Genomic DNA, 12,886 nt, shown 5'->3' with positions numbered 1-12,886 from the left:
CTTTTAAAAAAATAGCTTAAAACAAATTATTTTAAGAGAAGCAAAAGCAAAAGTTGATTTTGCAAACACCTAAAAACAAATTATGAGCAAAAAAAACCGCATAATCACTTTCAAAAAGCATTTGCAAACACCACCTAAAACAACTTCACAAGTATTTCTAAAAGATAGCTATTTCCAAAAGATTTTGCACACGCACTTAAAAGTAAGACTCGAAAATGTGGAAATTTCGAGAAATTGACAACTGTTTGGATACAAGACGGACCACGGTGCAATGGCAATGGCAATCGCAATCAACAACTGACAAGTGGCATAAAAACCAACCTGTTATTTAATTGGGAGAATCTGATTGATTCCCACTTAACACTACTGTACACAACTCTGCCTTTTATTTTTATTTTTTATTATTATTTAAAGTGGTCAGGAAAAAAATGACAAATCGGTGGTCTGTCACTTACCTGTCTCAATCAATATTCAGTTCTACTAAAATTCAGCATTCCCAAAAAAAAAAACCAATGTCAGAACCACAATAACTCCTAATGGTTTTCTTGATACCAGATTAGTAAAATGTCTTGCTCATAATAACAAGTTTTTTAGTTGGTTTAAGGAAATTAACAGAATTTGTTGGCGTTATTAACCTCTTCACCTGAACCACCATTTCTGTACGGCGGAAATTGGAGTGTTCAAAAATGGAGCATAGCTTTGGATTAACGGATTCACAGTCCGCCCGATTTTCGCCCATGCGCTTTGATGGTAACTCCCAGTAGTAGGAGCATTGTACATTAGCTTCAAAAGCTAACATAAAAACAAAATCAAATCAATATATATAGCTACAGAAACAAATATATAAATGGGAATTTTGAAATTCGAGTTCCGAGTGAAAAACGGACACACCTGCCAGTACATAAATGCTTGTACGATATTGCGCTGCGGCCTGCATGTTTATTTAATTAGTAAGAAGGGATAGTAAATCATAAATTTTACATTTATGAAGACAAAGAAAAAAGTATTAACAAGGGAAGTGAGCAGAGATACTGACGATAATAGAGAGATAACAAGAAGGAACCCGATTCCAATCTCAGCTTGTGATGACACAATGTTAAGAGTAGTTGTGTTTGACTCTACCCAGATACAACCCTGTTCCAAGTACTTCCTGTAGAAACCGCACCAGAAAGGTCATTAACTCATGGAATAAGTAACATGTATGTATATGTATGTATGTATGTATGTATTCGGGAAGAGAATATAATAGCTAAAACAACAAAATCAAAATGAATGCTATGCCGGCTCAATATAATTTTCAGCTAGACTTCTTCCGCACGCTTTCATTTTTCAAACCCCAATGTGACATGAATCGTTGATTAGCATGTCGATGGGAGCTTAGTTTGAAGCACTGTGTATATTTTCAGTAGTATTTCAAAGTTGATACGTTTGTGAGTTGCATAGGTGAAATTTACAAACGCAAGTTTAATTAGTATTACATATATATTCGTTGGTTTACAACCTAACTAAGTTTATAGAATTCATAGCCAGACACATCTCATTGTTCATTTCAGACAATTCCACCAAACAATCAAAGTAATCAAAAATTTCTTAAGAATCTGCAGTGTCAAATGCAAGCTTTCTCACCTGTACAATGTGGATCTGCTAAAGTTACGCCTCAGGAACTTCGCAACATGCTCAAGGGAACGGCACAGTATAGGAATTAATGCAACTGCAAAGAATCCAATTGGGAACTTAAGCACTTTTGGATAGAGAGGAACAAAAACGAGAAACATTGAAATCAAATACACGAGGAGTACTGACATTTGAGGCACAGATTAGAAGTGATAAAAGAAAGGCAGTATATTGAGTAGATAAAGTCTTTCGTGACTACCACAGACTGAAACCACACTTGCAAAGCTTGCACGTTCCATGCTCTAGGTTTCTGTGAAAACATTATATATCAGCAAACCGAAGGTAAATTGTGCAATGGAACATATAATGGACCTAACTAGAACATTACCCCATATGATGAATACAAGGAATACAGAGAAGAACAAACAGTCCCCAACAAGGAAAGGCGGTATGCCCGATTTGAGAGATTTTTTGGCACAAGTGGAAAGATTGCGAGAACTGCCACAACGAGGATCTGCAAAGAAAATGATAAAATGAAAATGATTTTTGCAACCCAGACGGATAGATAAATCAATGAATCACAGGTGGCCTACAAAAATGTAAAAAATAACAAAAAAAAATAAAAGAAAATGGCATGTACAGTGCACATTTACGCCAGCTGCAGCAGAGCTTAGATATATGCCGATCAACTTATATAGATATGACGACCATAATAACAATCTATATGTCCCTCACTAAGTCTTGCAGCTGCTTGATATTACACAGACAATAATGTATGGAATTTGTTGACAATGGTAAGGATTTGACATTTTATTCTTAGAATTAGGTTTTACATAAACCTTGCTCCAAAAATAGTTTAATATAAAATATATTCCCGTAAACATACAATCTGACACCAATTATACTTCAAATATGAAGATGCCAAAGGTTAAAAAATTATGGCAAAATCAGTCAACATAAGAAGCTAATTGGGTAATTGATGACAAAGTTAATATCCATAAGTAAATTGCAAACAAACTTTTGTAAGTTGGAGAGAATGAACTATCCAAACCTCGCACTACTCACTGCTAAAAGAATAAGGTGGAAATCAACAAGAACTGACACCCAAACTTCCACACAAATCAAAGATTCTACCAATTCAAGAACCTTAGTAATCATTAAAAAGGACAGATGGAAGTTAATTGTTATGACACTACAAACCAGGGATGAAGATTGTAGGAAGACAAAGTGGAACCATTATAAATATAAAAAAGTCTGTGAAACTACTACAAAAGGGCATTTTGAAATATTCCACTTTTTGAACATTATAGTCATGCATCGACCTTTGAGTTTAGACAAATATGACATACTCAATGTTCCAGATGCACCGAAGTTTTGATATTCCTGACTTAAATAATGTCCATAAAACATCTTTGTCTCACATCTGCTTTAAGGCACTTCTTAAATTTAGCATCTAATGAATATAACATACCCAAGCATTAACGGAAAATTGAATGGTTCGTTGATCCCATCGCATCGACATAGAACTCGGAGGTGGATTTGCTGATGCCCCTGATGTTGTTCTACTTGAGGACCCTACAAGATGCAATCTCAGCAATTCAAGTCAAAGGATACTAACGAGAGCAAAAGTATACATATTTTAGAAATGACATACTATACATAAATATAATGAAATCTAATGTGAGACCTGAGCTCCGCTGGCGTGTATTAGTAGTCGAAGTAGACGATGAAGATTGTGGGGGCGGCACAGATGGTTTTGCTGGCTGAGATGAGCTGTTAGTAACCATTGGCTCCACAGTTAGTTCAGGATCCTGAGTAGTAGAACAGAATAAATTAGCTAGAGATAAAGATAAACCAATGCACTAAAATTCTAAAACTGACCCTAATCCCACATTCTAATAACCACATAAAGCTATATAACATTCACAGATAAGATGATAATTATTTAAATCTATTTGTATCTCTACACAAGACCAACACATGTCAGAACTATGATTCCAGATTCTACCAACAGTTAAAGAATTACATTAAAAACATATACATGCCACTTTTCTACAACACCAATCGAAACATTGAAGAAAATATGAGATTCAAAACCTCAAAGGGAATCTAATTAGCCCTGAAAAGGGCCAGAACTGGAACTCATGTACCATATATACTCAGACATCTACGCATGGGTAAATTGGTAAAAATCAAGATCTCAAAAAAGAGAAGATAAACTTGTGTTCACACTCAAGCAGGAAACTACTAGTTCAACTGTTCACACATTAAATTCTTATATTCGAGAAGAAAACTGAAAGAAACGCAATAAAATAGATTTGTGGATGCAGTCCAACACACTCTTGTTAGTCTTGGACGAAACCTTCAACGATTCAGCTGGAAATTAAAAACAAAAACGCGATACCCACTCCGTAAAATCATAACCGGCTGAATTCACATCAGTAACTAAGATACCAGATATAATATTTCACATTCAATTTGAGCAGCAATTTTTCTCAAACAAAAAATAAAATTGAGCCGCAATAAAATGAAGAAAGGACGAAATCGTACGATGTAACGCTGGTAGAACTTGTGCTTGAAGTGATTAACGACGTCGTTGCGGGAGGACATGTGTGGCGGGATGAGGACATTCGACCAGTAATCCGCCCACCGCGCGTCGTGATCGTAGTCGTAGGCTTCCGCCGCAATCCGCCTCAAGTTCTGCGGATCGTCTGCTTCTCCGCCACCCATGATTTTTAAGGAAGAAGAAAAGGCTGAATACTGAGTGTGTAAACCCTTCCCTTACGCAGTTCTACAGCTTCTATTAATGAAAAAATATCTGAAATTCGAGGCAGAATACTTTCTTATAATACAACTACTCCATGTTTTCCTTCGGAGTTCGGTTGACTTTACTTTCCCTTATAAAGCAAGAGTCGCGTTTCCATTAACTGCAAAATCGCGTATTCTAAAACCCTAATTCTAGATTAACTTCTATAAATTCATGGTAAATTATGATCACAGATCATCCCTCATGTAAGATCAAATTACGCAAATATCCATTTTGTTTGGGTAATTACAACCACCTCTCAAGTTATGAATTTTCTTACATATTCACCCTTATAGTGTTAAATTCAACATAATCTTCTAGATTCCGTAGAATGTTCTCTAGTTTGTAAAAATGCAGTTTTTGATGTGCACCACAATATGATATTTACAAGCCAAAATAATTATCTTGTTACAATACGTTAAGCTCGAATGAGATAAAAATGGTACAAACAAGAGAATATTCATAGTTGAGGGTTGCTGTAATTATTTAAAGTTGATGATTTTTGATTTTTTTCGTAATATGACCTTTTTCTCAAGGGAATGACGGTAATGTACTAAATTCATAAATATATGACATAATTCTACTAATTTAATAAATATATATTATACTTATACAAAACAAAACCATCATTAACACAAAAATTTACAACACAAAGAATCAGGATGTACTATCAATCAATAAACCATTAGTTAGTTGTAACACCAAAATTTACATCCAAGAATTGAGAATATATATATGAAAAAAAGGATACAAATTAGAGTTACCAATTATGGTAATTAAAACCGCCTAACATAATATGATATATAATATAATGTTTTCTTCCTCAGCTTCACCAGTTGCTGCTCTGAGAGTTAAAAGTATCTGTACTGTAATCTTGGCTTCCAAATGCCATTCTCTGGAACATTCTTATCTGTGCAGAATGTTCGCTCGAGCTAAAAACACCACTCTGCCCCGGTTTCACCCCGTTGTTCAAATCCGCCAGCTCATCCATCGAATCCAACGCTCTCACCACCTCCACAAATTTAAAACAATAAATAAACACGAATTAAATATTGATATGAAGGCGAAAATTGCATGAATTTCCGGAGCAATTTTTAGAAATAATTACCTGACTCATCTTCGGCCTTTTAGTCGCATGATGACGAACGCAAGCAGCAGCTGCTTCGATCATCCGGAACATTTCGCTCGGGACGAAATTGTCCTTCAATCTGTGGTCGACGATTTCTCCAAACTGCTCTCTCTCGAGTGCTTGAGTGAGCAAAGGCCGCGCCTATAGAAGAAATAGCAGAAACGAATTTTGAACTGTTTCTTGAAATTGTGTTTTTATTTTTTAAAAAATAAATTAGGATGACCGGATTTTTCTTTTTTTTTTACCCATTCAACAAGGCTTTCGTCTCCTAGTGGTCGAGATGAGTCGACGGGCTTACGGCCCGTAATGAGTTCCAAAAGCACAACACCGAACGAAAAAACGTCCGATTTTTCGGTTAGTTTGCCTGTTGATGCATACTCTGGAGACAAGTACCTGCAAAGATGAATGAAAATTTCGGTATTGTATCTATACTGCATGTAAATACGGGTCGACAAAGTGGCAAAACCTTACCCGAAAGTGCCCATCACACGGGTCGAAACATGCGTGTGTAAATCCAATTCCACTAGCTTCGCAAGTCCAAAATCAGCAACCTGTTCGCACGAGGTGGCAAAAAAAGGAATGGCATAAATTGATTTTACGAGACGATAGAGAAATTAAGCTTCTTTAAATTTAAAAAAAAAATAGCAAATTTTACTGCGCGAGCATACCAGCGCTTCGAAGTTGTTATCCAAGAGAATGTTCGTTGACTTAATGTCTCGATGAATAATACGGGGTTGACCTGATAAAGCACAAGCCACAATTTTAAATAGATTCTTCAACACAGGCAAAATTATGCTTATGGAGAAAGATTTTCGAAAACGGAGTTTAATACAAGCTTACAATCTTCGTGAAGATACGCTAGCCCACGAGCTGCACCCGCTGCAACTTTAACTCGACTAGCCCAATCCATCACATTCCCTTCACCTGCCCAAACGAGCAAAATTAAAACTCGATTCTCACTTCCAAAACATTCAAAATAAGAAAAAAATTGAAAGTCGAAATCCGAGCCTTACTGTGAAGATGGTGATGCAGGGTATTATTGGGGGCATAATCGTAAACCAGCAGCCTTTGACTTTCGGCGATACAATAACCAACCAGGGAGACCAAATGCCTATGATGTATTCGACTAATTATCTCGACTTCCGCTCTAAACTCGCGTTCGCCTTGTCCGCCACCTACCTTCAGCTGCTTAACGGCAACGATTCTCCCCTCTTTCAAGATTCCTTTATAAACGCATCCGAATCCACCTTCGCCGAGAATATTCTTTTCCGAAAAATCCTCGGTAGCTAAAGACAGTTCTTGATACGTGAACCATGATCTCGATTGGCCTAGGCCCATGTCTTGTGAGTACATGTAGTTGTTGTTGTTCGACGAAGGGCTTCCAGCTAGTTGCGACGAAAACTGCGATCTCCTCAAGAACGACGAATCTGGAGAATAAAAACAATGATTAAAATTTCAATGAAGTGTAATATAAAATTGAGGGGAATTTTTTTTACCTGAATTTTGGGAGGAAGCGAAAGGAGAGGGGGTGGTGTAGTTGAGGGTGAAGCCGGATTTTCTTCGTTTTTTCTTGTGGGTGAACCAGACGGCGAGAATGACGAGGCTGAGTGCGAAGAAGCCGACAATGCTGCCTACGGCGGCGGCGCCGCCGGCTTTGAGGCCGTCGGGGTTTGGGGGTGTGGAGTCGGCGGTTATGTTTGGACCGAATTGGGAGGATTTAGCGACGGGTTTTTCGGAGGGGAGTGGGGAGTTTGGTAGGGTTCCGTTTGTGGATGTGTTGTTTGGGGGTGGGGGTGGGTATGGGTATGGGGATGTGGAAGGGGTGGGGGTAGGGGGTGGTGGAATTGGTGGGGAGGCGATTGGAGGTGGTGGAATTGGTGGGGAAGCGATTGGAGGGGGTGGTAATGGTGGGGAAGCAATTGGCGGAGGGGGTGGTAATGGTGGGGAAGCAATTGGCGGAGGGGGTGGTGATGGTGATGGTGGTGGTGGGATGGGTGGGGAGGCAATTGGAGGAGGTGGTGGTGATGGTAGGGTTTCTGGTGGAGGGGGGGAATGTTTTGGTGGATCGGCGGCGGGTGGAGGACTGTTGGCGGGGGGAGGAGGGGGAGAGGGGTCTGAAGAGGGGGGAGGCGGCGATTGAGATGGTGGTGGAGGGGATTCTTTTGGGGGAGGACTATCTGATGGTGGTGGAGGGGATTTAGTTGGTGAGGGAGGTGGGGCGGTGGGAGAAGATGGTGGTGGTGGTGGTGGTGACTTAGTTGGTGATGGGGGTGGGGGTGATGGGGGTGGTGGAGACGGGGGTGTACGACGGGGTGGTGGTGGTGATGTTTCTGACGGCGGTGGTGGTGAGGGTGTGTCCGGCGGAGGAGCGGAAGGAGGAGGAGGAGATTGATCAGGAGGTGGAGCGGAGGGAGTTGATGGAGGAGGCTCGGAAGGATCCGGCGGTGGAGAGGATTCAGATTCAGATTCAGGAGGAGGGGCTGAAGGAGACGGTGGCGTGTCCGCCGAAGGCGGCGGTGACTTTTTGTGGGAAGCTAATGACGTGGCAGCGCCGGAATCATTTGGAAGTGGTAGTATCGACGTCATTTTCACCAGAAAAAAAAATAAAAAAATCGAGAAAATGCAAAACCAAAATCCAGGATCAGAAAACCTCCATTGAAATGCAAATGCAGCAGCACAGTGTTTCTTCACACTCAAGTTTCAGTCTGTAGAAATACAATACACCATCATCATCATTAAGCAAACATCATCATCCAAAATAAAAACCCTAGCTAGCTAGCATGAAAACTTACAATTACCAGAAAATAACCCGAAACCAAAATGCAGTCAGTGCAATTGAAATATAATCACATTAATCTCAGAATGCAACAAAGAAAGCCTGATCTCAGCCCTCAATAAACATGGGTATGAATGTTGAAATAAACGTGGCTGCCACCTGGTGTAATATATTTTCTGACAAATACTTTGTCAGAAAACAATTCTCTAAACCATGAGAATGAGCACTGTGGAATTAGCTGTTTTCTTCACCCAAATTTAATATTTGTTTTTAACCAAAAAATAAATTAATAATAAAAAGAAAAAAAAAAAAAAAGAATAATGAGGATGTGAAAATCAGAATTAGAACGTGAACGTTGGATTATCAAGAAGCAAAGTCAAAGCAAACATCATGAACTCCATGTTCACAATTCTGCCACTCAATCATTGCCATTTTCTTCATTTTCTTTTTTATTTTATTTTTTTTGTGGGTCAATGTTTGCTAAAAAGGAAATTATTTTCACTGGTATAATCATTCCGTAATTACCATATTTGTTTGGATTAAGAATTTTGTATTACACTCAATAAATCTAGTGATTACTCTCATCTCCTGGGAATGAGGGAACGCGTGAGCAATCTAGTAATTTTACTTTCGGTTAATTACGTGATTACCCATTCATTCTTACAATATTTTATTATTCTTATGTTTGCTTGTATTTTTATATTTTAGAGACAATCTGCCAATATTTATTTTGCTAAATGCCAATTCAATATTCCATCATGACATTATTCAATCCAATTAACAAAATACTTATGTATATACATACGTACAAAATACACACAAATATAAGTTATGTGAGACAAATTCGATCTAAAAAACACCGACAATGAAAAACCAAATAAAAAACAAACATCCAATTCAAGAAACTTCCAACAAGTATACATATTATACACACTGTAAAAACAAAACAAAACAAAACAAATTCTTGATCATCCCTACAACAATTACTATATTTATTCCCTTTATTTCAACCATTCATAAATAAATAAATAATTAAAAGAAAATTCATATAGTTCAATGAGAATAATGTCTACTATACCAGCAAAACTTCCCTCCTCTATCACACCCCACTTCTTGATCATCCCTACTATAAATCCACCACAAAAGATTCGTAAGCGAATTCCCGTCATCGTGTCCGTTCAATCTCCCGACATTAACCAGCGCACCTTCTTTATCATAAACACCTTGCAACGCGTACAGAAACCCCTTCCACCCTTCTCCAACCCCTTCCCTTCCGAGCGCAGGCAAGGTCCACTCCACAAGCTGCCTCACAAACTCCACATCCGAAAACAGAGCTTCACTAATCGGCAACAATGGCAGCAATTGAATCCCGAGCCTACACTCTTTCCATTCCTTTGGAGCAAACCAAAGCCCACTATCCCGTTTATTAGCCCACAAAACTCCCACAACTCTATTCTCCCTTGTAAATTCTTCGGGATACATTTTATCTCCTTCCTTCACGTGCCACCATGTTTGTGCAGCCTGAATTTCGAAACCGGATATAGTCGATCCGATAGAAACAAGGTGGCTGTCACCGTAAGCCAATCCCATTAAAGCGGCCGAGTAATAAGCGTTCACCGCCTCGCTTGTGCTTTCTTGATTTCTACCGTCGGCAAACTCCGTTAGCCCACCTGCCCACGAATGCAGCTTCCACAAATCGAAGCACCTCAAACGAGTGTAATTCGATTTGCTCAAGTTCATGAAATCCGCCATTAGAGAATAAGCCTGAGGCCTGTACTTTCTCCCCCACGCAGCATCGATTTTGGCAAGCACGGAAATTCCGTATATAAAATAGCCTAAGTGATAATGGTGATCGTTATAAACTCCAAAACCAAAGTCAGCTCCCGAATCTAAAGACCCTTGTTTCGTCACAATCCCTCCCCATTTTGAATCGTATAGGAAACCGTTAGCACCAAAATTCCCGTTAATCCATGGCTCAATTGTCTCCTTCAAGAACTTCTTAATAGCCGGAATTACATCAGGATAGCATACTTCTTCGGCTATCAATGCCAGCCTGGCAGCACGAGCGATCAATTTCCCGAAAAAGTAAGACGACGAAGTCGATATCGCACTGGAATTTAGTGCCTCAACGTCTTTGATGAGGGCTTCGATTACTTGGGAATACGATTCCTCTTGAACACCCTTAATCGAATGCCAAGTGACAGATACAGGATCAGTTTTCAAAACCCAAGAATCTCCAACAACGCCCACAAGATCCCCATCGATGCTGTTGTATTTGAAATCCTCTAATATGGTAATCGAATCGGAATCGGAATCGGAAAGAAGGCGAAGATGGAGGGGGTGTGCCAGCATTAGCAAATCACCCCAACCTTTCTTCTCCCATTTGTACTCCAAAGAGAAGGGCTTCGTGAAAACGGCGTCGCCTCTCACAGGGTAGCACGAGCTGAATCGGTCGAGTACGGAATCGAATTTGGGGTCGGAATTAGGCAACACTGCAATTCTGATCACTCCAGAGAACACACTGGAGGTAATATTTTTAGTGTCGTGGGTGAAATTTACCGGCGACGAGGCGTAGAGAAGCCATGTCTGGTTGTTATTGAGCTTGATTGTGTACTTTGTGCACGAGCTGTTAGGGATTAATTCTATAACGGCGTGAGCGGTTGAAATCGAGAGGGAAACGGAGTTAATCACGCTGCAGGTTAGAAACGGGCTGCCTCTGACAAGGAAGAATCTGAGATTGCCGGAGGGGAAGTCTAGGGTTACACCTAGGTCACTGAACGACGATACGACGTGGTTTGCGTTCGGGTTAGGGTTATTCGAATTTGAAATTGTGAGATCGGAGATGAAGGATTGGTAAATGAAGGCGGGGCTTTTGAACTGCGATGGGTAGCAGAGTGTGAGCGACGATTGAGACGATTTGATCAGGTACGGGTGGATGTACTCCGGCTGATCGCCATTTTTGAGGACGAAGTTCTGGAAGAATGAATTGGTGGGGAGAGGGGCGGAGGTGAGATTAGGGGAGAAGAATGGGGACGGATCGGGGAGGACGGTGGAGTGTGTTTGGGGGAAGAGGAATGGTCGGGAGTGGTGGCGGTCGGCGGTTTGCGGCGGCGGAGACATGGCGGGGGAGGTTGGCGGCGATGGGGAGGTGGTGGTGGGCGGCGGCGGCTTTCTTCGTGGCTTCTGTTTGAAAGGCTTTGTGAAGATGGTTTTGACTCTTCGTCTGATTTTCTTCAACATGGGTTTAATATGAACAAATGGTGGGAATTTATGGGGCAGATTGTTAATTTGGATAAGTTTTGGGAAAGAGTAGCGTAATTACGTCAAGTGCGTGTACCTGTCAACACGGTAATGGAAGGTGAGTTCAAAGGATTAGTCAAACAAGAGTTTTATATTTATTTTCTCATTAATTTTTTGAGCAATATTTTCTCATTAGTTGTTTACTTTAATTTCATTTTTTTCTTTTATTGCACCAATAAAGGCGAAATCCGTTCCCCGTGACCCCATTCCTTGGTCCGACAAGTATTTTTTTCTTTTATTGAAGATAGAGACGAGTAATCCTGGTATATAAATAACATAAATCATTGTGCAGATTTTCTTTATCTTAAATACAAACCGCTTAATATATTGCTTGGCTCATCTAATTTTAACGCTTATTAATTTATTTTCTTATACATAGGACCGGGGCTGGACCTATTCGAAGCCCGATTGTTCGACCTAATTTTATTTGAATCGAGTATAATTGAGTTTGAGTCATTTTATTAAATTCGACATGCGACTTTATCTTATTTTACTAGTCATAAATATTATAAATTTTGCTCTTCAATTGTGAAGGTCTTTTTTTAATGTTTTTTTTAGTTTGACCGTAAAATCGTAAAAGTATTTAATTATTCGATATAAGCCCGATATAAACCTAAAGCCCGAAAAAATACACGATCCAATCTTGAACCTATAGCAATAAGGCCCGATAGTATATAAACTTGAGCCTATAAAAATGAAATGGTATGTGAGCTTGAGTCAACCCAAACTCGACTAATATGATCCGATTGACAACCCTACTCGTACATAATTCTTCAATATCACATCCCAACAAAAAGAAAACATTGCAATGACAAAATAAAATGATGAAACTTACAATGATTTGTGGAGTACTCACTCGCAGAAACTACCATAGTCTATGATGCAAACGTGGCATTTTCTTGGAAGATTAACACAAACCGGAAGCACTAATTTCAATTGTTTATGATAACTATGGTAAGAAGGAAATATGTCTTAACTTGGCAGCACGACAAATGTTTTGTCAAGAAATAAAAGGCTGGATTATAAGTGAAGTAGTTAGAATCTTTTGCCTGTTGAAATTGTTTATGTGGGTTGGTTATGAGTGCAAAATATGCAAAGTATCTAAATTGCTTTGCATTTTAGGAAATTTCACAAGTAAAGAATAACTACGTGGATGTAGTATTTCTCTTATAACGTTTTCCTAAGCATAAAATAATCATTCAAAGTACGTGACATACTAAAGGCGGAATAGATTAACTACGTGTGATCAGCTCGATCTAGC

General features: G+C 39.4%; 3 protein-coding genes across 4 annotated transcripts; all 3 read right to left on the bottom strand.

Moving 5' to 3' along the window:
* Positions 1-474: 474 nt before the first annotated feature.
* On the bottom strand, positions 475-4,567 carry LOC105972045 (uncharacterized). Its single transcript, XM_012996981.2, has 9 exons — positions 4,165-4,567; positions 3,302-3,425; positions 3,086-3,189; positions 2,003-2,128; positions 1,804-1,924; positions 1,627-1,711; positions 1,037-1,150; positions 892-931; positions 475-792 (listed from the first exon to the last, which is right to left on the bottom strand). Exons 1-9 carry the CDS (start codon positions 4,342-4,344, stop codon positions 640-642), a joined length of 1,047 nt encoding a protein of 348 aa, XP_012852435.1. The 5' UTR covers positions 4,345-4,567; the 3' UTR covers positions 475-639.
* Positions 4,568-5,028: 461 nt separating this feature from the next.
* LOC105974753 (proline-rich receptor-like protein kinase PERK8) lies at positions 5,029-8,607 on the bottom strand. Of its 2 annotated transcripts, none has more exons than XM_088821564.1 (9): positions 8,342-8,607; positions 7,046-8,254; positions 6,563-6,976; positions 6,390-6,473; positions 6,218-6,288; positions 6,021-6,100; positions 5,795-5,942; positions 5,529-5,690; positions 5,029-5,432 (listed from the first exon to the last, which is right to left on the bottom strand). In XM_088821564.1, exons 2-9 carry the CDS (start codon positions 8,133-8,135, stop codon positions 5,250-5,252), a joined length of 2,232 nt encoding a protein of 743 aa, XP_088677690.1. In that variant the 5' UTR covers positions 8,136-8,254; positions 8,342-8,607; the 3' UTR covers positions 5,029-5,249. The 2 variants fall into 2 exon arrangements, with proteins under 2 accessions (XP_088677690.1, XP_012855356.2); XM_012999902.2 differs by having other exon boundaries at positions 8,348-8,546.
* A 584-nt stretch (positions 8,608-9,191) lies between these two features.
* Positions 9,192-12,658, bottom strand: LOC105972035 (glycosyl hydrolase family 81 protein). Its single transcript, XM_012996972.2, has 2 exons — positions 12,461-12,658; positions 9,192-11,662 (listed from the first exon to the last, which is right to left on the bottom strand). The coding sequence occupies exon 2, from the start codon at positions 11,563-11,565 to the stop codon at positions 9,379-9,381; it is 2,187 nt and encodes a 728-aa protein (XP_012852426.2). The 5' UTR covers positions 11,566-11,662; positions 12,461-12,658; the 3' UTR covers positions 9,192-9,378.
* Positions 12,659-12,886: the final 228 nt, after the last annotated feature.

The sequence above is a fragment of the Erythranthe guttata genome, chromosome 8, assembly GCF_056151865.1.
Source record: "Erythranthe guttata isolate IM_541 chromosome 8, IM_541, whole genome shotgun sequence".
NCBI classification, from domain to species: Eukaryota; Viridiplantae; Streptophyta; class Magnoliopsida; order Lamiales; family Phrymaceae; genus Erythranthe; species Erythranthe guttata.
The sequence above is the reverse complement of the archived record's forward strand: the minus strand, read 5'-3'. Positions and strand labels throughout refer to the sequence as shown.